Source organism: Mastigoproctus giganteus, chromosome 13 (genome assembly GCF_048544385.1).
Source record: "Mastigoproctus giganteus isolate SK-2022 chromosome 13, ASM4854438v1, whole genome shotgun sequence".
Taxonomy (NCBI): Eukaryota; Metazoa; Arthropoda; class Arachnida; order Uropygi; family Thelyphonidae; genus Mastigoproctus; species Mastigoproctus giganteus.
The window spans coordinates 108,103,544-108,130,978 of record NC_143587.1 but is presented as its reverse complement, the minus strand read 5'-3'; the positions used below and the strand labels follow the sequence as shown (position 1 = coordinate 108,130,978).

General features: G+C 37.2%; 1 protein-coding gene across 6 annotated transcripts in view; it reads right to left on the bottom strand.

The window, feature by feature from the left end:
• The window catches only part of LOC150076347 (phospholipase D1-like), a 496,427-nt gene that overhangs the window by 404,706 nt on the left and 64,286 nt on the right, over positions 1 to 27,435 (bottom strand). For all 6 annotated transcript variants that reach the window (XM_090387709.1, XM_090387710.1, XM_090387707.1 and 3 more), the window contains exon 4: positions 19,973 to 20,101. In XM_090387709.1, the coding sequence (XP_090243835.1) occupies positions 19,973 to 20,101 (129 nt within the window). The remainder of the gene's footprint in view (positions 1 to 19,972; positions 20,102 to 27,435) is intronic.

Below are 27,435 nucleotides of genomic sequence, written 5' to 3'. Positions count from 1 at the left end.
TGCCGAAGTTCTCTTATGAAGGATGCAATCACCGTAAATGAGGCCAGGTGTGCATAGTGTTATTCACGTAGTAGGTGTAGGTTACATTGTTCATCTTAGCCACCAAGAAGCTGTGACCACCTGAAAAACTGCTTCCTAGCATCTGCCCTTAACCAAGTGTAGGTGGGCCTGATTTTGCTACACACCCTTAACAAAAGTAGAGCAAAAATCCTGTACCCACTGGAGGAAGTGCTACAGCAGTGGGTACAGGATTTTTACTCACCACACGTCATGATGTGGGCTCAAATATCCAGTGAAGTGCTAATTTCTTCAATTTTCAACATAGCCATGTTGAAGGAATGGTTTCAGCATTCCAAAGACTGAACATTCTAGCAGATTGCTGGTTTGAAGAGAATAGAGTCCATTCCCAATACTGATTTAATACTTACAATCGCTGCTGAAAGCCAAGCACAAATGGAAGTCAAAGCAAGCCAAGCACTTAAGATCCTTCAAGACTGGGTCACTATCCACTTCTTAAAAATATTATCTACAAAATCAAAACCGTTGAAAGGCAGACTGAACTTAAGAGGACCACCACAAATTAAAATCCATGGCTAGACAATCAAACTAGTCACTGAACTGAAGCATCTAAAGTAAAATTCTAGACACCAACCTGTTCTTCCACCCTCATCTCAAATACTTGAGGAAAAAAATATGAAGATATGCTGGATTAATAGCCAGAATAACAAGAAATGACTGGGGGCTCAAAAAAAAACACACAAACACTGTACTATAAAGCTTTCTTCACCCTGGTGATTATGTATGCTTTCTCTGTGTGGTTCCATAGGGCCACAACGGTGATTAACAAAAAGATCTTGGACACTATACAATGCTCAATTCTCCTGGTCATCACCCGTGCCTGTCGTACTGTTAGTACACATGCCCTCCAAGTCCTGGCGGGGGTCCTGCCCCTGGACCTAGAAGTTATACATGGCAGAATGATGCACTAACTGATCAAAGGATTACCTTACACTTTGGGGGAATACACCCCAGCAACCTGGCAGGGAATAGAAGAGAAGAAAGGCCCAGACTTGAGAAACTTGAGAATCATGTGCAGCAGGCATGGAAGGAAAGGTGGTCTACTTCAACAAAAGGGGAAATTACCAGGAAGTTCCTGCCTACAGTCGGACGAGCATATCCTAGTCTCCCTTCCAGGTTCCACACAGGTCTATTTAAACATTTCTCCTGAAGAAAGGACTGGGGGCAAAAAAAAAAACTCACACTAACACTGTACTATAAAGCTTTCTTCACTCCGGCAATTATGTACGATCCCTACGTGTGGTTCCATAGGGTCACAACAGATTTTTTTTTTTTTTTTTTTATGTAAACCCGAAACACGAGAGGTATTAGAACCCATAGTACTTAGTACTGTGCTTGGGTTGGAGAAGACGAAAGAAGATATTTGTTGACACTGGATTTTAACTTCTGTAGACTGTAATTTTCAGGAAATACGTATGAAGGAAGGTTGAATGAATAAACGAGGAAGATGAAAAGTTGGTTCTGTGAGTTTGAAGTTGGATAGTAAATGGATGTTGGCTGGTGGCGGCACGTGTTGGGACTATTTTGAATGAGAGAGCGGTAATTACAGAAGCCAATTCAGAAGAACAGTGTCCATGAAAGTATCTGTAGAAGAGGCATGCAGCAGAAACAGTACGTCTATGAGACAGCGAGTGGAGAGAGACTGTTAGAGATGAATCATTAATTAACCTAACTGCCCTCTTCTGAATGGAATCAAGAAGCCTGAGAGAGGTTTTGGAGGCGCCATCCCAGATGTGGGAACAATATTCCATGGTAGGGCGGATTTACGATTTATACAGAGTGAGCAGCTGTTTGGAAGAAAAGTAACAGCGAGAGCGAAAGAGAAAACCAAGTTTTTTTAGATGCAGAGGAAGCAATATATCTAAATGTGCTTGTGCCAGGAGAGATTAGAAGTCAGGGTAATCCCCCAAAAGAGATATATCATTTTGCCTAGAAATCGGAGTGCCACTAAAGGTAAGCATAGGAGCAGAAGAATCCTTTTTGCGAGATATAAGACAAGACCGAGTTTTAGAAGGATTGAAATCAACTAAGTTGTCTTTGCCACACTGGAGAATTACCTGATGATCGGCATTTAAGGAATTGGTAGCAGATTTTCGAGAAGTTGAAGCTGATTGAACAGGGCAAGGTTTCTCAAAGTGGAAAGCAATGTGCTATCATCGGCAAAACTATGGATAGGATTTCCAGTCAATGGAAGAAGGTCATTAATATACAGGAGGAAAAGAGTGGAGGAAAGAACTGAACCTTGGGGGACACTGGCATTAATGAAGATGTTAGAAGACAGAGGGCCATCTACCATCACCCTCAGTGAGTGATCAGAGAGAAAACTGGATAACCAATTACTAAAAACAGTTGGTAAACCATAAGATGGAAGCTTGTTTAGAAGACCTTTATGCCAAACATGATTGAAAGCCTTTAGGATGTCAAGAGCAACTACTTGGTTTTTGCCAAACCTTTCCATTGAATTATTCCATAAATGGGTAACATAAGCCAGAACATCACCAGTGAATCGACACTGACGGAAGGTTTCTAGGTAGTTTAAGAGTTGGTGGTTAATTGATTTCTCCATTACTTTAGAAAGAGTAGAAGTAATTGCAATGGGACGATAATTGGATGGGAGGGATTTGTCACCCTTTTTAGGAACTGGCTGGCTATAAGCAAATTTCCACGCAGAAGGAAAAACACCTTTGGAATAAGAAAGTGAAAAAAGGCGGCAAAGAATAGGAGCAAGTTCAAGAGCACAGGATTTGAGAAAAAGTGGAGAAATACCATCGAGACCTGGAGCTTTCTTAATATCAAGATTTGTCAAAATCCTTCTGACTTCCTTTTGACGGAATACTATAGGAGGCATTGAATGGAGTGTGTTGGGAATGGTGGGAGGTGTTTTACCAAGATCATTAATATATGAGTTGGAAGAAAAATGGGATGCTAGCAGGTCAGCTTTATCATTGGCTGAAGTGACAACAGAACCAGCTGGTTTGAACAGAGGTGGGAGCAGAGATGGGCAAAAGTTGCGGCCAATAGCTTTGGCAAGGGACCAGAATGCTCGGTTAGCATTAGGGCAAAAAGCAAGTTTTCTACTCTTAGCCTGTTCAAACTCTCATTTGGTTTCTACTCTTAGCCTGTTCAAACTCTCATTTGGACCGATTAATAACTGCTTTACAATTGTTGTGAGCTTTGGTGTAAGCAGAAAATGAAACTGAAGAATTAGAAACAAGCCAATTAGGATATGCAACATTCTTCTCTTAAACAGCCTTAGCACATTTATTAAAAAACCAAGGTTTAGAGGTTTCAAAGTGGAGTGTGGGATAAAGGATTCCATTCCTGCAAGAATAATTTCACTGACACGATCTGAGCATACGCTGACATCAGAAGTTTTGAAACAGTAATCCGACCAAGGAAAGGAAATCTCGCATTCTTGTAATGCCAAACAACACGAGGTTGGGAATAGCCATGAGATAAAGGTTCCATTGGAGAAGAGACAATCACCAAGTTGTGATCTGAAGTGCCTAAAGGACCTCTCACTTCGACTGTGTACTTAGAAGGGTTGTTTGTGAGAAAAAGATCAAGCATGTTGGCTGTATGATTAGGATTGTCTGGTATTCTTGTAAGTATTTGAACAATCTGTGCGAGGTCATTAGTAATTGCAAAAGCCTCAGCATCTCGACCAGCTGGTTCGGTATGACTAGAAAACGGAAGCCAGCTGGAGTTGTGAACATTAAAATCACTAAGGAAAATGACCTCACTGTTAGCAAAGTTGGACTGGAGAAAGTCAAGTTGCAAAGAGAGGAAGTCAAAGAGCTCCGAGTGATTAGTGGAGTTGGGAGAACGGTAGAGACAACAGACGAATTTTATACAATGAGGTAGAAAGATTTTAAGCCAGAGAAGATCAAAAAGTAGATTCCAAACTATCAAGTCTCTGACAGGGAATATCGGAACGGACATATGCACAAGTACCACCTTTGAGGCGAAAGGAATCATACAGCGAATAATTTGGGCATCTGAGATGAGCAGTAGTTGAAGCAACCGATAACTGAAATTCGGTCAGAAAAAGTATATGGGGTTTGGCAGACTGCAAGTGGAAATGGACATCATTGAGATTAGAATCGAGACTACGTATATATATGTGAAATGAATTAGGAAGTACTTGGGAGGTTTAGATCTTTTCGCAGATAAGTTTGCTCTATTAGTTTGACAATTCATGGTGTATTCAGTAGTAAGAAAAAGTGGGTCGGACATACTGTATGAAGTAATGAAATTTTTGGATATGGCGTACACATGGTAATAATATACCCAGATCCTTGACATAACATGGCCTCAGCAATGCTCCCCACATACACACTACTCTGACCCTCCCCCCCAGTCACTATCTGGCAGAGTAGAGGTTGCAAGATTATACACTAGCTGATCCGGAAGCCTCCTAGAGAGTTACAATAGGTTCGGTCTGGCATACTAACTAGCGGCCGGCCTGCGAACACCGTTTTAGAGCCGTACCCTCGAAATGTAAGGAATATTGGATCTCGCAACAATGTTCATCATAACCTCAAAAGTCATCAATCATACTGTATGATGGAAGAGATAAGGAAGGGTTGACCGGAACTTAGCTCTATAGACTAAACATGGGTTCCACCACTTCAAGCCTCCAATGAGAAAAGTATTGCACTGGTTGATGAGAGTTATCTACCACCTAGTACTGCCTGGTAACACAGAGGGGCGGCATTCCTTCATGTGGTGTGGGCACCTCACCTCGACCCCTGCTTACGTTGGTTCACACCTGGGTGGTCACCTACCATGTACTTGTGCATGGAGGTTTTAGTAATCCTGGGTATAACCTCCTTTTTATTAACCACCACCTTGCACCATCGTGAAGGTGCAAGGTGGTGGTTAATATAAAGATCTTGGACCCTATACAATGCTCAATTCTTCTGGTCATCACCCATGCCTGCAGTACTGATAGTACGCATGCCCTCCAAGTCCTGCCCCTGGACCTAGAAGTTATATACGACAGAATGACGCACAACCTGACCAAAGGATTACCCTACACTTTGGGGGAATATTCCAGCAACCTAGCAGGGAATAGAAGAGAAGGACCAGACTTGAGAATCATGTGCAGCAGGCATGGCAGGAAAGGTAGTCTGCTTCGACAAAAGTGGAAATTACTAGGAAGTTCCTGCCTACAATCGGACGAGTGTATTCTAGAGTCCCTTCCTGGTTCCACCCAGGTCTAGGTCTATTTAAAATGTTTCTCCTGACTGGCAATGGGTGTCTTCAATGCCAAGTTAACCTATTTTTGAATAACAGAAGACCAATCTGCACATGTGAGGAGACAGAAACATGATCCCACATTACGTACAGCTGTGACCATTATGGGGACCTCTGCTGTCGACTTATGACGGAACTATATTTACAAGCAGGACTGGAGTATCACCTTCTAGACTCAGGGGAGGAGTTCCTGGCCTTCAAGTTTCCACAAGGTGTTTTCTATGTGGAGGACACATTACTATTCATCACGACTAAGGCCAGTAACTGAATGAAACAACAACAACTTAACTGGACAGAAACATTCAAATGGAAAGACTGAGTTAACCACACAAAGGACCTCCTGCAACAGGACCAGGACCAGACATGGAATAGACACAGTCCACTGCTCACCTGTCTCAAGATCCCTCTGCAGCAGAAGACACTAGCGATCACCAAGTCAGACTTAACTCTACACATCTCCAGAACCTGACTCCAGTGGCTGTGACCTCTGAGACGAACACACCGGACTTGACTATTGCTGTCAAGGTTATTGGCCTCTCCATACCAGTGCACTCTTGCGTAGGACTTTCTTCTTACTTCCTGTGGGGGGGATTCTGCTGTCTCACCCCCACCCATTTTTCCCCCGCTGGTGTGGCATGGACATGCCTCACTCACCATCTGGGGTTGCCTTCTCTATTGACCCCACCTCTGTCTTACCTCCAGTCTTCAGTCTTGTCACCCTCTCTCTAACTTTGCAACTGTCTAATGAAACCAAAATTATACCAAACCCAGATTCAAAAACTTAAGTCAACTGTGCAACAACACTATTACCATTCGGACTACCCCCCCTTTCAGCATAAATTATAGTATCCTAACCACTAAAATCTCAGGAAATTAGGTGGAAGGACCTGTGAGAGTAAATATAATACTGGGTGCACCTGGTCTGCCTCCACAGGGCATAGTCTGGGCAATGGTGGGTCCCATTAGGAGCCCAACGGCTTAAAGACCAGATGAACAACGGTACAAAACATTGCACACCACAATATCCATAAACTTTTAAATCTCTGGCCTTTATAGTGTACTGTATCATATGACAATGTACACTATGCAGAGATGGGGGAACCCCGGTGCCGTTTGACTTGAAAAGACTACACTTTACGCCACAGTGTCAGGGAATTCTTATGACATGTTGAAGGAATGGGGGGGGGGAAATCAACATATTTGGAAGAGTACCAATTGATTGGTACTTCCAAACGTAAAAAGACACCAAACAATTTTTTGTTTAAAAAAAAAAAAAAAAAAAACAATTCTGTACATGCAAATACATAAGCCAATAAAGTATGGTTCTAAAGACTGACCCACCTAAAATTGGAATTGTAGTATTTAACTAGCACTTTTTTTGTAAAAGAAAATGTCCATGACAGCTAACCGGTACCATCTCAGAGGCAAAACAGACCACAGAATCCTCATATGCTGAAACAAAACTTACAAGATGTCATATCATAGCATCATTGCCAGTTGATATAACACCTAAAAATGTCTTTCCTGGTACTTAAATTACACTATCTTTTTCTTTTATAAGAAACCCAGTTGGTTTCACCATAACACACAAAATATCAATACTGTTTACTTAATTCAGTTTGAACAAGGTAACAATGCTTGCTATATTGAAAGCACTTTGACCAGATTTGGATACCGCTCAGCATCTGGAACTAGAGCATATTATTACCAACTAAACTGTAATAGTAATTCCTAAAAAGAACTCAAGTCAGCACACTTGAGCATGCCACTTCACATTCAAGGCAAGTAAATTAAGTATGTTTCTTAAACAAAACTAAACTATGATTATTGGTATATGAAGGTTTAGCCATTGAATGGTTCCAATAAAAATCTTCCTTAATTTTCATTTAATGATTTCCAAGTCACAAACTTTTCAAAAAACCACATGCAAACACTGCCACCTAATTTTCAAAAGGTTCTTTGTTGTACAGGAAGTTGGAAATCATTGACTCGATTCTAATTAGAACAGCAGATATTTGTGCTCACCCACAGATGATAGGCCAAGCCTTGAAACGGTGTTGTCTGGGTGGTGGTACCCACTGAGACTAAGTAACAGTAGTCTTCTCTACTGGAGAAGTGCTACTTATTCAAAGTAGTGCAATATCTGGTATCTTGTAGTGAAGGTAGCCACAATATGAGATATAATTAAAACAATTCCTTTACACTACGTACGTAGTTTAATTTTATGGGTTAACTATGGTGTATCTACCAATATGTAACCAGATACTCTTCTATAAATATCAACTTGCTTCTCATGCAGACTTTCAGATCAATTGAAGATAATATATACAAAAGCCACCCATCAATGCTCTTGGTTTAAATCTTAATTTCATCAACACTGATAAATTGATGAAAAACAGTGTCCTTTTCCTGAAGAGGATCTTTTTCTTTTAATTTATGTCATTTTAAATTAATCAAACCATCCAAATTTCTGAAGTGAGAATCTTGAATTATATCGAAGCATTTATTATCCTATTCAAGTAAAATAAAAAAATCAAAAGAAATTAAATGAAAAACACATAAATAATGAATACTTTTTCAGTTAACAGTGGCTCAGAAGTTGGAATATTCTTCCATAGGGTTTTAGTGTAAACTGCTTATACAAAATGATGTCCAAGCTTGATATTGCAGGTTTATGAAATATACCAATTTGATTGCCCCTTTCAAGCTCTTTGGAACCATGCAAAAAAAAAAAAAAAAAAAAACACATTTTGTATAATTTATTTATTCATTTTTATTCTCACCACTATGGATGGTGAGAATAAAAATGAACGCATTTCTTTTGTATGTAAAATGCAGAAGAAAATATGTTGGTTTTTGTATAAGTGTGAATCTTCAGTAAATCGTTAGTTCAAAATTTGAAAAATCTGATAATTGCATTGTGAAATGAATTCAATTTATAAAGAAATCATTTAATAGTTGGCATGCACATCATCTGCAAAATGAATAAAATGACAAAACAGGGGTGTTTGGTGTTAAGGTCTGTTATTCAACTGAGGCTAAGTCTCTAAATAAGACTCCATTAAGAGTTGTTAATGGTGAGCATGTACCATTTCTTATCATGGGTTGTTTTATGTTCATTGAGCATGACATTTAGATATATTTTATTGTACAATAAAAATGTATTCTATTTAGAGAGTGAAGAACTTTAATTATAAAAGGACTTGTTTATATAAATAAAATTTTGTAAAAGTTGTTTCATTAATTCTCATTTAACTCTGGAGAAACTGGCATAGTTAACAATATGTGAGGCGCCTCCGTAGCCAGGTGGAAAGGAGCAGCAGTGCGTAGCACACGCTTCTTGATTAGACAGGGGTTCAAGCCCGTCACTACCAAATACGGAGGATGCGGAAAGGTCAGGGAATGACCAGCGCATATCCCGGAGCAATATGGCCTTAGTTGCTAATGCTCCTAAAAACCAAATAACTAACAATATGAGAATGTTTCCATAAAATGGCACTGGAACACACATGCAAGCAAACTTAGGTACAGTACAGTGAAAAAGTAATGTCTTTAAATAATATGAAGTTTAGAAGAGAAAAATTCAGCAATAATTCTATAATATATGATGTATCAATTAGTTTTGAGACATGAGTATATCATATTATATACTATTATTAACAGTGTATCATGACATATGGGACCCACTTCAGGGATGGATTTAGCACCCAAACATAATAAAAAAAAAAAGTTCATGTAAAAATAGGTCTGATTTCGTCCTATTTCTGAGTTACAGCCATTGTGTTCCAGCAATTCTTTTCACAAACCGAATTAGCTAAGCTGGCTCCATTCAACTGTTTACAATGATCAATATCTCACAGGGGGCCTTATTATGTAAACAAGATCATGTAGCATTCTTTGAGTGATTCCATACTACTGGAGTAAATATATAGTCCAACCAGAAAATAGAATGAAGGTTTATTGAAACTAATAATTTCTTCAAATTATTAGTTTCAGTTTGTTAAAAGCTGTAATAACTTGTAGATCACCATCTATGTCCACCCAATCATTAAATTCCTGTTCACCCATGTCTTCAGGCTTTTCAATGTGATCAGTATCATGACTTAGTTGGCCATCATGAATAATTAATCCACATTTTTTGAAACAGGCACTCATTGTCATATGAAGTGCATCTAGAACATTTATCTTCTTTGCGATATCGGATGATGTTCCCAAACCTTCATCTGGATGATTCTTTGCCTCATATCTGATCTATAAAAAGGTCTTAAAAGGTTTTTATTATATCCTGGTCGAGAAGATGAATCAGTGATGTGGTATTTGAAGGCAGAAAAACTAATTTAAATGTTTTTGAAAGTCAACTTTGGATGAGCTAGGCAGCTGTCCAAAACCAATGCAATTTTTTTTTGTTTTTCTTATCCAATTTCAAATCTCATTTATGAAGATAATCTTCAAATAAAGAAGCTGTCATCCAAGCATTGGTATTATTGGCATATTCAACAGGCAGCTGTTTTACTTTTTTAAAACATCTAGGCGATTTACTCTTGCCAATAACTAGTGGCTTCATAATGATTGTTCCTGTCATGTTGCATGTTAAAAGAACTGTAATCCTGTCCTCAATCTTCTTTCCTGCAGACACAGAGGAATTTTTAAAAATCATGCAGTGGTCTGGGGTAGCCCTGTAGTGCAACCCCGTTTCATCCGTATTAAAAATGTCTTCAGGATTATAAGTGCTTAACAGTTTGCCAAGAGGCTTTCAACCAGGTGTCAGCTGCAGAACCATCGGAATCCTGTTTTTCTCTGTGAAGTTTTTTGTAAACAATATCATGCCTCTCCTTCCATCTTGTCAGCGATCCACCTGTCACCTTGAACTCCTCGTGCAATTTTTCAGCAAATTCATTAGCTTTTTGAAGAATGCTATGATTGATTGCCGCATTAAATGAGCTGGCCTGTTTGAACCAAATGAACAGAGCTTCATTTACTGTTTGGCATTTCCCTTCACGCTTCCTTTTTCTGGATTCACTAATCAGTGTTTAGTGTGTGACATGATTTTAACAATTTTGATAAAGATGACTGAGGCAATGCTGATTTTACTGCCACTTCCCTTCGAGACATATTGCCTAAGTTTAATTTATTGTACATTTTTCTATAATTCGTAACTTATCTTTTGCACTCAAATTCACTCTTTCTGTTCGCTGACATTTTTTTTTGGTAGTAAAATTTAAAACACAGTAAAAAAGATAAGCATAAATCAATAACAAAGCACACACAAATTGGAACTAACACGACACACGCAAGTGAGATAAGGTTTAGATAAAGAAATGAAGAGCAGATTTTAGCAAAGGGAAACATTTCGCCATAATAACGTGAAAACACAGAATACCAGCTATCGGTATTATCGCAAATGAATAAGATAGTTTTATTGCACTAACAGAAAAAGCCCAATAAACAAGAAACTGCAAATTGTTTTATGGTTGTGACCTCCAGAAATGTGCTTTAGAAAAATATCACAGAGGCATTCAAAATTGATTCTTATAACAAAAATGTGATTCTAGTAAATGATGAAAATGTAGTGCATTTTATTGATTTGGATAGGTTCTTTGAAATTTGATTCTATTGAGCAGCTGATTCTAATAACCAGCGATCACTATAACTGGCACTTACTGTATTTTGTTTCTACGATTTTATTCCAGCTATATAAACGAATTACCTGTGATATCTTCAATTTTTTTTTTTTTTCTTTTTAGTTATATGTATTTTAATTGTAGTTTATGTAGAAACAACCTCTGAAGATATAAACGAATATGTGTAAGTTTTCTTTTTCTTTGATATTTTTGTTTTGTTATATTTACTGTATTATTTAAATTATTTTATTAATAAATATATGAAAATCAGATATCGTTGCACTAGTAATTTTTATAAATTACTAAAGACTGACTAGTTGAATATAACGGGGGCATACTAATACAGTCGAACCTCTATGGTGTTTATATATCGATTTTTCATAAAATCAGCAAAAAAAACAAGTAAAAGCTTGAAATGTAATTCTACTAATACAATATAGTATAATCTTATTTATAATATGTACTACAGTATTGCACAGGAAAATTATGATTGCAAATTGTGTATTGATGATTGTAAAGTGCAGTAAGATTACAATTAAATTGGAAATTTCACTACATAGATTACAGACCTATCAAGAGAATCGTTTCATACTTTAAAATAATCCGTCAAAACATCCTATTTCAATGGTAGAGCATGTTTTAATAGAGAATTATGAAGGTGCGCAAGGCAGTTATTTCACTTTTGCAGCTAGGCTGAACTTATGGGGGGGGAAGAAAAGACTTATCCTTGATGGGGATCTTTCGCTGAAACTTCTTGTTCAACCACAGTAGGTTCCTCATCTTCATCACTACAAATCTCAGACGATTCCATTACATCTGTAATGAGTTCCTCTTCATTTATGTATATCCTGAAACATTCAATGTCTGCATCCACTTCTGCATAATCTTTGAAGCTTGTTTGTTTGAGGATTTTTTTTTGCACATGAGCATCTATGGCCATAGTGCACCAATCTTTGAAGCTTAAGTTTTCTTGTAAGTTTAGGTGATGATGTACACGCTCAAATATTTCTTCCCTATTATTGGACTGTCCTTTGCATTTAACAGAGACAGCAGCATGCGAAACTTCACACATTGCATCATTTAAGGTGGTAAAATCCACCTTGTCTTCAAACCTTTAAAGCATAGAGGCTTCTGGAATTTCCCAATAATAAAAAAAGAGGGAGCTTGTCTGTGCCAGACATGTTTGCTGCTAGGAGAACAGTAATCTGTTGTTTGGTCTTTTTCCACCACTACATTTCCACCTTTAAATGTGTTTTATCTGGTAGCAATCTAACAAAAAAAAAAAAAAAAAAAAAAATTCCCCGTTTCATCAGCATTGAAGATGTCATTATGGTCATATGTCAGCAAAACATTTTTTAAAACAATTTTCTTTCCATTCATTTGTAGCGTCAATGTCCACGGCTACACTTTCGCCACATTTTTTTTTGACAGGCCATGATAAGTCAAACTGCTGGAACCATCCATCTGAACTTTTAAATTCTTCAATATCCATTCAATGCACAAACAATTCATCTTTAACTTTTAAAAGATTACCATCTACAAAAATGTTTTTTTTGCACACATCATTAAGCCATTCCAAAAATACCTTTTCAAGGTCCTAATACTTCAACCTTTCATGCTCCAATCCTATCCAGTGTAGCAGATTTCTCTAAACTCACAATCTTTTTCTGATCTTTCAGAATAGTGAACAGAGTACTCTTAGGAATGCCGAACTGTTTGGCAACATCAGTCTCAGAATGCACATGATTATCTACAGCTGGGCAAAATCCTAATTTTATCTGCAATTGGCAAAGCCAATAAACATACATTCCTAATGAAATGAACTTCTAGCTAATGTTCATTTCCGCACAATGAGTAAAGAGCATGGGAAAGCTTAACAAATGATTTTTAAATGTGAATGTTGTAATGAAAAAGTAAAAATGAACCAACACTGGCCATACATTTTTCCCCACACATTTAATGTTGACCGTTTTACTTCTTTCAGCGATAAAGCTAAGATTCTGATAGTCCACAACTGAGAAATGTTGCCATGCCTCCTTACTTCAATAGATCGGAATCAGTTTTTTCCAAAATCCATTGTAACAAGTTTTAAAGGTGGATATAATGCTTTGATCTAATGGCTGAATGAAAGAAGTTGTATTAACTTAGTACAACTGTGGTGGAAGTAACATAACTTCAACATTTGGATGACTTAAATCTTTTGGATGGCCTGGTGTGCTATTCAATAGTAATAAAAAAAAAAAAAAAAAAACTTTGAAATCTAGATTTTTCTAGAAGTTCAACAAGCACAAGTTCAATAGTGCAAAACATAACATGGGGATTTCTCAACAAAATGAAATACAAGGATTTCTCAATAATTTTTTTTGACTAGCGAGTCAACAAGAGTAAAAATGTTTAAAAATTACATCCAACATAATAGCAGGGTTTCCTCTGCACAAGAGCTCAAAAATATTCTGTTATGCAAGGTTTACCAAAATTCTCTGTGTTATATAAGTACCATGTTGTGTGAGGATTGCTACAATTTATCAATCGTGTTAGAGCAAAACAATGATGTAGAAGTACCGTGTTATACAGGGGTTGCCTGTATGTACACAATATTTTAGTATCACAGTAAAAAGAATTACTATCTTAATATAAAATGGGACATACAAACCATTAACTATTTAATAAATTAATGTAATTTAAAGAAAGAATCCAAATGTTGTTTGCACAGTTTTTGTTCTTTATATGTATTTTTAACTACAGCACAGACATTATCAAATGTAATAGCTATTTCTTTACCAATGTTACTGCAGGCCAACACATTCTCTGTTATGCTCAGTACATTTTGGGCATCTTTTTTAGATGGCAGTGTGTATGCTTCTTCACTTTCACTGGTTAACAAAAACATCATTGTTTTGCTTGGTGTTCAAGCAGCTCTTCTGGTGTTGGCTTTGCTGTGGTAGCAACTTCATCATCCACCTTCACAAACCCTTGAAATTTTCCAACAAAAATCCATATGCTCCTTCAAATTCCTCAATGTTGCTATAACAGTCGTTTTCTGGACCATGTTTTTCAGTAATATTCTCTCAAAAGTGATATTCTCTCCCACTCTTTCTGAAGCAGCTGATTATTACACTTGATGCAATACTGTCCCAAGCAATAACAAGATTACAGATAGCATCCAAGACATTCCAATTTGGCTGCAAATTGTTCCCCCTTCTACGTTGCAGATTAAGCCTTATCAAACAAGCTCTATATGCTCTTGAGGTTATAGATAGTGCCTTGACCCAGTAGCTGCATAAAACTGGTTGCAATGGGAGGTTAAAACAACAGCCATATATTTGTTAACTTAAATGTCTCAGCAGAATGTGCTGTACAACAAAATAGAACCATCAAAATGTTCCATTTTTCTAAAGCCATTCCTCTGTCCACTTTTGATAACAAAGATTGAAAAGTTTGACTATAAGCCAAGCACTTCTAACTTCTTTAAAATATCTTGGCTTGGAACTAATAACAAGTGGGTGTAGTTTTGTACTGCCTCTCTTCCCCCCCCCCCCTTGTGCAGCATAAGCCTCAGGCTTCCTTGCACCATATAGCAAATAATAATTTCACAAAACCAAGTTATTCCAGTCTTTAAATTTTTGGAGCCAGCCACTGCTGCATTTGATGTTGCTAATTCCACATTGCTGAGCTAGATAATTTTTTTTCTGAAAAATCGGACCTGATATTGGCAAATTAGATGCACGCATTTTTTGGTACCACTCGAAAAATTTTGCTTCAAGCTCATTTTGCACCACAAATTCATTTCTTGGTTTTTTTTTCAATCTCTGCTCCAGTATCATGCACTTGAAGCTTTTTTGGTTTTTCAGTATTGTAAATAAAATAGGTAAAATGATACTGTATTCCTTTGCAATGTCAGTTTTGCTTCATTTCATCCTAATCAACCTCTTGTATAATTTTCAGTTTAATTTCCAGGCTTAATTCCGTCCATTTACATTTTGTCGCCATAACACTGCTAGATGCAATTTAATATAAACAAACCCTTTAAATTAATTTAAAGACAAGTTCCAAAAAAGACATCAGCTCAGATAAGATGACACAAAAAATAGATTATACTATAGCAAAAGCCTCTTTGAACTGGCATAACAATTGCAACTGACCTTAATCCCATGGAGTGAGGGAATGGAATGCATTTAAATAACTTAGAAAAACTGGTTTTATTCTTTTCTTAACTTAACAGCTTGTCCTTCACAAAAATGGTTTTCAGAGTGCACTTATGTTGCATCTACCATAAACTGGTTTTGTTTACACAAAAGTAAATTCTAACAAGTCAGTGCCATCCTTTGGGAAGCAGGGAACCGGATGGCCAGAGGCAATAATATGGGCAACGACTATGCCAAGATTTGTATTAAAAACATACAAAATAACAATATTTATTTCTCACAGGGTGAAAACGAACTTTGTAATACATCAACCAAATTTTGTAATAAACAAATGTATTTAAGTAGAAAAGCCTATCCTTTCGCAGGGGAACGGTATGTGCTTCATATGTGAGTACTTCGTATAAGCAGTTTGTATTAATGAGATTTTACTGCACTGATATTAGACTAATCATTTAATTTAATCACTAAGATGTGTTTTCACCAAAGCATGCAAAATTATAACAATAACCTTTAAGATTTGATGTCCTTTAGAAAGCATAAAAGAAAATTTCTAGAAATATCTCATTTTATAAATGATGTGGAATCAAGGATAATCTTTTAAAATAAAAAATTTACATAAAAATGGAAAATCTACAGCGAGAGCCAAGGGAGCAGTGGAAAATAATTTAAGGCGTAACTAGGAGTGTAACAGACTATGACTACACTTTATTGCCACTTCTTTTTATAATTTTAAGAACCATTTAATAAAAGAATGCAAGCTGCTGAACAAGTGTGGGAGATGTAAAAATTGAATGATTATTATATACATATCATATTTTGCCATTTAATAGCTTATGAAATCTTCAGAAATTAGATAAAGGTTGTAAAATTTGGCATGAAAATTGACTTCAATGCCTTGATATATGATTTACACTATTACAATGATCTGCACACCCTCTGGGTATTACGAAGTTTCAGTTAATGTTTTCTGCCTCCTCTGATAACATACAAAGTGTGTCTGAAAAGTTTTAGGACTGAACTTTTTTAAAATCATACTAGTGTCATATATTGGCCACTTCTGAAACTATTTACTATCAAGTCTGAGCTGGCTCTGTGCCAATTCAATGTTTTTCACTGGTACAGGCAGTTCCATGAAGAGCGGGAAGATGTCCAGGATGGTGTGCAGAGTGGTTACCATCTCAGTCTCGTACAGACTTGACCATTGAAAAAGTTCGGCAAATGATAACATAATAGCTTCATGTCAGTAAAGATACTGTGCGTGCGTCAGATTTGGAGGAAGGGGGAAAAAAAAAAAAAAAATGTGCTCTCACTTCATACCGCATGCGTTGATGAGAACAGAAAGAGAAACAAGTTGCTGCATGTCGAGATTTGATTGAAATGACAGACAGTGTGCCATCTTTTTTTTTTTTTTTTTTTTAAGCAAAATCAGGTGCATGGGTTGGAAAAAATTTGTAGAGGCCAAAGAAACTCCAGTTCCAAAAGTCTTGAACCAAAATGGTGATTTTTTTGATTGGCAAAGGGTTGTGCACAAAGAATATTTTTACTGGAAGGACAGAGTCAACTCTGAATTTTAGATAAGGGTGATGGCTAGATGGCTGAAAATAATTTGGCATATTAATCCAGACAGGGCAGAGTCAGGTGAGCAATTCTTGTTTCATGACAATGTACTTTCACACAACACAACCATGTCAAGCAGTTTTTGCAAGGAAAGGCATTATAGTGCTTCACCATCCCCTGTATTCACCAGATTTGGACCTACTAATTATTTTCTGTTCCCCCAAAGTGAAGTCCCACTTAAAGGGGCACCTTCTGAGATCCAAACCATTGTGACAAGGGAGATGTGATTCCACAAGATCAGTTCCACACAGATATCCAGAAGCTTGCAAGATGGCACAACGAGGTGTATTGAGTTACAAGGGATGTACTTTGAAGATTAAATGGCAATAAATTTTTTTTCCAGTGAGACTGATTTATTTCTTTTTTTTTTTAATGTAGTCCAAAAACTTTTCAGACACATCTTGTATATAGTAGATTGATCTAGAACTAAAATGAGCTAATATGATAACTAATAACAGGTCAAAATATAAATTGAGAACATTATATAATAAAAGTTTAAAAATCTATTTTCCATATATTAATTTTCTGGGAGGCCATTATTGGTTTCATTAGTTCCTAATATCAATATACCAGTTTGTTTCATTCTAGCTTTGATTTTCTGAGGTGCAGTCTATTTCATTTTGATGTAGCTGTTGGATGACATGATTTAAACAGTGTAAACTTGATAATAAAAAATTTTGTGGCAGTTTTTTTTTGGCTGTACTGTATAAGTGATAAATGATGCTTCTTGCATAATGTGTCACTACTAATACTAAATTATTATTATTATTTTTTTTTTGTTTCCATGTTTGCTTCTCAGTCTCAACTAGACTACTTCTTAATTAACCTCAAAACTTTTTCTGTAAATCAGATATTCATACAACTTCAGTGCAGCTCATTTTATCTAGAATTTCATTAAAAGATTAGTTAAAAAGGGAAAATTAATTTTCAACTTTTAAGTTGTCAATTATTAGCTGTGAATTGTTTTTCATCATAAATTTAAATAAATGTAATATTCCTATCATTTAAAATAACAGATCAATTTTCTTTAACTCATGATATAGATTTGTTTTGTTTGTGTGTAGGCTTTACGGCACAAGAGCAACATGGCCATAATGCACCTACAATGATATAGGTTAAAATATAAATGATCTCCTTTTTAATTTATTTTTAAAGAAATCTATCATGAAAGCAAATGCTGTCAAGGTGCTGATTGCACCCTTAAATAATAATAAATAGGCTATTCATTTCTAATCATTTTCAGATAGAACTTTTAAAACAGATCATTATAAATAAATATAAGTAATAAGAAATGGAGAAATTCATCAACCACCAACCTTTACATTATACTGAAACTACTCATTTGATTAACAGTCACTGGTATGAACTTCATTAGTACTGATCCACTGGTGATATCTTGGGTTATGCTACTTAGCTTTGAACAACTTCCATGGAAAATCTTGGAGAAACTTAGCAGTCACTCTTGAAATTTCATTTCTCAGGCTTTAAAATGTATTTGGTATGAAGATCTTCCAGGCAAGCTTCCATTTTATGGCCTACCTTCCAATTTTTGCACTTAGTCAGATGTCTGCTCTGTCTTCTAGAATCTCAAATAATGTGGGAGTTCCAAAAGTTCTAATCTTTCATCTGCCTTTTACCACACTTGTATATTAATGACCTTCCATTAACTATAATTCAACTGGAAAATGGAACATCACCGGAAAGGAGAAAAATCAAGATAGTAACCAACAGCATTAGAAGTTCAAATGACAAGAGCTTGAACAACAGGAGCCAGAGTTAAACAATAACTGTAAATTTATTATGGAAGATACAGACAACTTTTAGAACTAGTTTTGTAAGAAAATTTAATTTGGCTGGGAAGCATTATCCAGTACAGTCATGTGGGCAAAATTTAAGATGAAAAGTTCAGGGATAAAATTTGCCCATGCATAAAGCTCAGCTGGAGGGGAAAAAAAAAAAAAAAAAAATCCACAAGAGTTCAATATCTTGGAAAGAAATTGAAAACAACAACAAAGAAAGAATAGTACTATTTGGAGATTTAAATAGCAGGGTAGGAAGTAACAATTATCTTAAGAGATTTTAGAGAAAACTTGGAGAGAAATACAAACCTAACAATAATGATAAAAGACTACTAAGCTAATTCCCTACATGCTGATCAACAAATTCTCCAGAAGGGAGAAAGAAAACTTCAATCCTAAAAGCAAATCAGCCTTAATTTCTCACAAAATCACTGCTGCTACCATGCTAAACTTGAACAATACAAATTTTTACACAAGATCATATCTCTGCTGGAGATAACACTGACTTATAATGTTTCTCAGGATCAGCATATAAGCATACTGCTTCCTGTGCATAATAATAATAATAAAAAAAAAAGGGCCTTTTTCTTTTACTCTCAACATTACACAATTCACAACTTCACTCTAGTATGAAATAGTGATCTCACATCTGGGTTTGTGCCCCTTAAAATATCTCTCGTAATCCTAGATTCTATTCAAAAGATAGCAGTCGGGTTAATTAATGATCTCTTACATACAACCTTAATTCATTCTTTATCATATTCAGTTTCTACCACATTCCTTTTCTAAATATCTTTAGAAAAGGAATGTGGTAGAAACTTTATTTTTCAGGGCACCATTCAAAAAAAAAAAAAAAATTCCAGATCTAGTTTAGAAAATAAAATAAGTTCTTTTATTCAGTGCTCAGATATTTTTAAAAAATCTGAGTCCTGAAACTGAATCTACCTTGTATTTCTTTTCTTATGGAAAAATTCTGCTTCTTGTGTATTAAAAAAAAAAAAAAAAAAAAAATTTTTAATTTAATGCCAATGTCAACAATCTTCTGTCTTTTAAACCATAAAGACAGTACTAGAGTCTAATACCTTTTGTGCTTAGGGTCAACATACTTTTTAATGTTATCAAGAATATGTAAAATAAAACAACAATATCAAGTTTGCAGAGTTTGTTATTTGGTTTTTAGCAGGCATTAGCAACTAAGGCCATATTGCTCCGGGGATATGTGGTGGTCATTCCCTGACCTTTCCACATCCTCTGTATTTAGTAGTCACAGGCTCAAACCCTAGTCTAATCAAGAAGAGTGTGCTACGCACTGCTGCTCCTGCCCACCTGGCTATGGAGGCACCGAAGTTTGTAGAGAACTTGATCCCTAGTTTAACACACTGACTAATAGACTTCACTTTAAATCATCCAAATTACACTAATTCAAAATATGATTTTTAAAAATTAAACAAACCTTTGGGTTGGAATTGGAAGAGCTAAGGTGGCTCGAAATAAACGTAACTGGTGATGCAGATGTTGAAAGTGTTTGTATCGTTTTTTAATTGTCCATTCAAAGTCTCCATGTTTTATAATAATCACATATCTGAAAGAAAATTAAATCAATAAATGCAATATATTATCAAATTTAGTTAAAGTTTTTACGAGAGTACCATTCAGACAATGTTCAATGAAAATATGTCACACTGAACTACCAATTACAGATATCTTTAATATTTTACAATACCACTGCAGTGTTTTTTTTTTTTTTTAATTAAATCAGTATTGAACTTCTTGTTTATCTGGCAATACAAGGAGCATTAAGTCACATAGTTTGATAAAAAGACATTAGCATTATCCACATCTCATCACTTCCTCTAAAAATTGGGAAAAGCAAATTTTAATATAATGCGTCAATTCTTTTATAGGATTGGCGGAGGTAAACATGGGATGGTGCTCTACTTTTCGGCAAACGGTGTGACTTCTCCTAAATGAATAAAAACAAGTTAGGAATGTAGTAACCTTTAACAGAAACTACAGGTACAAAATTAAGGTAAACTACATTAATATAATAAATAACAAAGTAAAGTAGCTTTTGAGTCTGAGGGACTCTTCATCAGCTTGAATATAAACGTTAGTACGAAACAAAGAATGCCTGGGTGTAGTCACGTAAGGCGAACGAAGTGTGACGCGAGTGCAAGCAAGAATAGGAACAAGCACTGGTTAAAACTAGATGCTTGTAGTTGCAAATGTAGCATGTAAACGTGGGTCACGTGCCAGCGTTTATCACATTGCAGGATAACCGTCTCCGTGATTGGATGCATGCATACGTCCTTGTTGTGGTTAAAAGTACTATGACAACCGGATATATGGAGTGATTAGAGCGATACTCATAGGTGATAATTGTACAAGTGGACGAAGATTACGATATCACGGTGTAGGTCAAGATCATATTAAGAGGACCAATAGTGCTCTGAAACTGCAGAATGCTCCGAATCAGCAGATAGCATGAGCCTCTCATGTTCCAAGATCCAGTCTTGGAACCTCCTGGCTGATTCCCCGGTGTAGCAATGCAATATACCAAGCCACTGAGTAATAAGGAGGGGATGGATGTTTTTACCCTCGAGAGAAGGGATAGCAGATTTTTACCCGAAAGCTGTAAATATTTCATCCAGTGAGCATGTAGAATCTTAGAGAGGCGTTGTGAGACACCAGGGTAATAAGGGATAAAGGCAGTCGAGGTAAAGGTGTCATTTTTGTGGGTGGCTCTTGGGTGTGTGGCAAGCTCAAAGGCCTACAGATCACATTTGTTCAGGGCACTGGCAGGGTAGCCACAGTTAGATCTGTTTTTATTTTCAAAACTTCACTGCACCTGTTGTCTATTGAGCTGGAATGGGTCCAGGACCAGGTGAATAGGCCAGTACACATGGCTGAGGTTCTTAAATGTGAGCGCACACGTTCCACTAGAATATCCAGAACGGAGAGGACATTGTCTCTTTGTTCATAACAGTCCTTCTTCAACAAGCCATTGCATGTGCAAGACAACTTTTAGACAGTGACTCCACCCTGCCCAGTAGAACCTCACGTTCCGCAGAGGATATTTAAACTGCTGTCAACCTGTGTTTCACCGGCAGGGTAGCCATGTTTGGCGACTCACTCTTTATGAAGATGCACAGCATGGCCATCAGTGCCCCTGTCAGCTTGGCAACAGCAAATATTGCCATGGAAGAACTGGAAGGCTGCACATTCTTAAACTTACCATCACCTTCTGGTGACATTATGTGGATGAAGTCTTTGTCATCTTCATCCCCCCCCCCCGGCTCAAAAACCCAGCTTTTGTGGCATTTCAATTCCATATCACCCTTCACCCAGTTTACTATCAAGCTAGAGTCTGACAACTCCTCCTTTCTGGATGTTCTAGTACGACGCTTGTGCTCACATTTAAGAACCTCTCCATCGCAAGCCAACGTGTACTGGCCAATTCACCAACTAAAAATTGGCACACACACTCAACCAGCTTCTCAGTACCACGCATGTCCCCTATTCACCCATGCCTGGACCAATTCCAGCTCCATAGACGACAGGCGCATGGAGCTGGAATTGGTCCAGGCATGAACTCTACCACCTTTATCCCTTATTGTCTCACAATGCCTCTCTAAGATTCTACGTGCTCACTGGATAAAATATTTCCAGCTTCCCGGTAAAAATCTGCGATCCCTTCTCTATGGGTAAAAACATTATCCCCTCCTTATTACGTGGTGGCTTGGTATAACGCATTGTTTGCCAAGAACACAGTAGTTGCTACGTTGGGAATCCGCCAGGAGTCTCCAAGACCAGATCACGGACAATGAAAGGGCCATCTTGCTCTGTAGCACTGATTGTTATGTTTGTTGCCACGCGCTGGTTGTGGGAGCGAATAGGCAATGTGGCAGATGCACAGAAACAATTTTCCCTGTTTGTGCTCTAATGTTTTTTCTCTCTCGTTATGAATTATTCCTTTTTGCTAACGTGCTTGAAATGTAAAGCACTGCATACATTCTAATAATGTGCTTTTTAAACTAAATAGGCCTCTTGCTCCGGGATCCACAGTATAGGAATTATGAATATTGTTCTCCACCGGAAGAGTGGAAATAGTAAATAATGATATTGCAGGTACAAACAAGGTAGTAACCTTTATTAGAAACTACAAGTACAAAATTAAGGTAAACTAAATGAATAGAATAAATAAAACAAAATAAAATAAAGCAAAGTAGCTTTCGAGTCTGAGGGACTCTTCATCAGCTTGAACATAAACGTTAGTATGAAACAATGAATGCATGGGCATGGTCACATAAGGCAAACATAGCATAACAAGAGTGCAAGCAACAATAGAAACAATCACTGGTTAAAACTAGATGCTTGTTGCTGCAAATGTAGGGTATGCACATGGGGTCAGTGCAAACGTTTATCACACTGCAGGATAACCACCTCCATGACTGGATCCATGCATATGCTTTGTTGTGGTTAAAAGTACTATGACAACCGGATATATGGAGTGATTCGAGCTATACTCTATGGTAATTGTGCAAGTGGTCGAATATTTCAATATCATGGTGTGCATCAAGGTCATGTCTAGAGTACCAATAGTGCTCTGCGACCGTCGAATGCTCTGGATCAGCAGATTGGATGGAACTCAGATGTTCCCAGATCCGGTCTTGGAGCCTTCTGGTGGATTTCCCGACGTAGCAACTACCAGAGTCACAGCAGGCAATATAATATATCAAGCCACTGCACAATGAGGGGATGAGTGTTTTAACAACTCAAGAGTAGGGATGGCGGTTTTTTTACCGTAAAGCTGCAAACATTTTATTCGGTGAACACATCAAATCTTAGAGGCATTGTGAGATGCTCTGTGTTGTGCGGAAAGCTCAAGGGCCTGCAGATTGCATTTGTCCAGAACACAGGCAGGGGGGGTAGCCACAGTAGTTAGATCTGTTTTTACTTTCGAAACTTCACTGCACCTGTCATCTATGGAGCTGGAATAGGTCCAGGGATGGGTGAATAGGGCTCGCACAGTACTGAGAAGCTGGTTGTGGGATTGTGGATTTGTAGTTGGCGAATTGCCAGTACACGTTGACTACAATAGACTGAGGTTCTTAAATGCAAGCCCACGAGTTGCACTAGAACATCAAAGAAGAGGAAGTTGTCCAACTCAAGTTCAATAGTGAACTGGATGAAGGGCATTAGTTGAGATCCCACAAAAGCAGAGTTTCTGAGCCCTGGGGGGGGGGGATGATGACAAAGACATCATCCACATAATGACACCAGAAGGCGATGGGAACCGGTAAGTTTAAGAATGCTCAGCCCTCCAGTTCTTCCATGGCCATGACCGAGCTGACAGGAGCACCCCTGGCAGTGAAATGAATCTGCCCGGGGAAAAGAGAGGAAGACCAAGAAGGAAGTGGATAGAGGGTGTGAGAGCAACTATGAATAGAAGAGGGCTGGTGGATAGAGATTGGGAAGATAGAAGAAAATGGAAAAAAAGAAAACTTTTCGACATTAAGTTGAGGAAAACCATAATAATGGAATAAATCCTATTAAATTACAGTGTTAGTAATTCATTTATAAAGTAAATAATTATTTTCCATTATAAACTTAATTTTTCGACATTAAGTTGAGGAAAACCATAATAATGGAATAAATCCTATTAAATTACAGTGTTAGTAATTCATTTATAAAGTAAATAATTATTTTCCATTATAAACTTAATTGTATTTTTACTTTAAATATTCCTTGTAACAAAAGGTAAAGATTCATCATCAGCCATTTTCAATCCACTGCAGGATGAAGGCCTCTCCAGCAACTTTCCAGTTCCTTCTGTTTTGAGCACTGGCCATCCATTTACTACTCAAAAACTCATGAATTTCATCTATCCATCTCCGCCTTTGTCTTCCAGGTTTTCTTCTAGCTCCTCTTGGGTACCATTCTGTTATTTTCTTAGTCCATCTGTCATCATGTCTTCGAGCTATGTGTCCTGCCCAAGACCATTTTAGTTCTTTAGTTTTGATAAGAATGTCCTTTACTTGAGTTTGCTGCCTAATCCATGTGTTTCTCTTCTTATCTAACAGTCTGATTCCCAATATAATTCGTTCCATTCTTCGCTGTGTAGTTCTTAGCTTCTCTTCCATTCTTTTGGTGAGTGCCCAAGTTTCACTTCCATAAGTCATGGTGGGGAGTATACATTGATTCATTATTTTACGTTTCAGACAAACTGGGATATTGCTCTTCAGTATGTGACTATATTTCCTGAATGCTATCCATCCAAAATTTATTCTTCTCTTGACTTCCAGCCATTTATCATTATTACAGCTAATAACTTGTCCCAGATAAGTATATGACTACACCTTTTCAATTACTGCTCCTTCAATCATTATTTCCCTTTCCATGGCATACTTGTTCATCATTACTTTTGTTTTAGCCATATTCATCTTTAGTCCAAAATCCTTACTAACTGTGCATAACTGATTAAGATTTTCCTCTAATTCTTTGGGATCGTGGCTTATGACCACAATGTCATCTGCAAATCGTAAATGGTTTAGGTACTCTCCGTTCACATTGACTCCTTTCTGCGACCAGTCTAATCTTCTGAAAGCTTCCTCAAGGGCAGCGGTAAACAGCTTCGGAGATATTGTGTCTCCTTGTCGAACTCCTTTCTCGATTTTAAATTTGCTACTGTCTTTGTCTAGTCTAATAAAGGATGCAGCACTCTCATATATTTTCTTCAAAATCACAATATATGGAGTATCTATGCCTTGTCTTTCCAGTGCCCGAAACATTGCCTTATGCTGTATGGAGTCAAATGCCTTTTCATAATCCACAAATGCCAGGCATAATGGTGTTTTATATTCATTTGCTTTCTCCATTAGCTGTGATATTACGTGAAGGTGATCCATAGTTGAGAATCCTGTCCTAAAGCCAGCTTGCTCTTTCAGTTGATTCTCATCAAGTATTCTTTCTAATCTGTTAGTAATGACCCTTGTGAACAACTAGTAGATATGGGATAACAAGCTAATTGGTCTATAATTTCCAATTTCTGATTTATCTCCTTTCTTATGCAGCAAAACTATGATTGCATTATTCCTCTGCTTAGGCATCACACCTTTTCTAATGCACTTTGTGAAGAGCCTTGCCAGTTTGTGTTATGTCTCTTCCTCCCAATTTTAACAACTCTACAGTAACTTCATCTTCCCCCGGGGCTTTCCGATTCTTCATTTTCTTCAATGCATGTTCTACCTCATCAGGAAGAATATCAGGTATGTCGTATGTGTTGCTACCTTGCAATCCATCTTCCCCACTGCTGGTATCATTCCCTCGCTCCTTGTATAATTCTCTATAGTAGTCTTCTGCTATTTGAATTATGCCTTCTCTGCTGTTTATAAGTACACCATCGCTATTCTTCAGTTTCAGTATCATTTGTCTTTCTGTATTACTGCTCATGGCTGCTGATTTAAATCCTTTGTTTTCCCTTAATGCTTGTTCTACTTTTCTTGTGTTAAATCTTCTTATGTCCTCTGAGTCTCTTTCTAATGGCTTTGCATAACTCAGTATACTCAATTTTCTCCCTGTCAGTGTTTTTCTTGCTCTTCATTTGTCGTCTTTGGTTCATCATGACAAGTGTTTCTTGACTAATTTTTTCTTCTTTGGATTTCTGTTTCCCTATAGGTTTCTTGGGCTTTATCACTTTCAGAAAGTTGTAATATTCCTCGTCGATATCTTGGTCCTGAGCAGTCTGCAGAAGCTCAAACTTGTTCTTAAGTTCCAGTACATACTGCTTTTTCTCCTCCTCTGTTATTTCAAAGACCTTTGTATTATTTACTCGAGTCAGTTTTTTCCTTTCCTTTCCTACATCTATATCAAGTGTACATCTTACCATTCTGTGATCACTTCCAACATTTACCTTATTCAGGACGGTAACATCATTCACAATATATCTTCTGTTAGTGAGGATGAAGTCGATTTCATTAGTTGTTAATCCATTTGGACTCTTCCATGTCCACTTTCTGTTCACCCTTTTCTTGAAAAAAGTGTTCATTACTGACATTCCTTGAGATTCTGCAAATTCCACAAGTCTTTCACCTCTTATTTCTTTCACCAATTCCAAAATTTCCTATAGTTCCTCTTTCTGCGCTGTTTTGCCTTTTTCCAACCTTAGCATTGAAGTCCCCCATAATAATAGTGTAGTGGGTTTTCTGCTCATCTAGAAGACTCTCAATTTCAGTGTACATTTCTTCAACTTCTTCATCATCATGGCTCGATGTTGGTGCATAAATCATTATAATCTTTAGCTTGTACCTCTTAGAAATCTTGAGTATTAGTCTTGACACCCTTGGTTATGTACTTTTGAATTCCAAAATGTTGTTTTTAAAATCTTTATGGACCAGAAACCCAACTCCACCTTCACTCCTTTCACTGTTTCCATTGGTGTACAGCAGATTTCCACTTGATAAACTTATAAGTGATTCATTTATTCTTCTTGTTTCAGCCAAACCGATGATATTCCAATTCACATTTTCTAATTCCTTTTCCAGCTCTAATATCCTGTCTTCACCGATGAGTGATCGTACGTTATAACAGGCCAAGTTCAATTTCCGTGCATGGCAGCCTGGTCGTACCCAGAGATTCTTAGCACCCTCTGCTTCCACTCTGATCCTCTCGCTGCCGTAAGTGGGAGAGTGAAAGCTGCTGGGGACTGAGGGCCATTTGTATTGTTGTGCTTTTATTGCTGGAGGGTTTGGTCTTTTCCTCTTCATGCTGACCAGGCGTCTTGAAGAGAACCACTCTACACGTTCGTTGCCACCTAAGTGACTTAACAGGGCTTACCATCGAGAAGGTGTGCATGAGTGGATTTTAGGGAGGCAGGCCAACCGGACTTCTAAATCTTCTGTAATAGAGAGATATTGG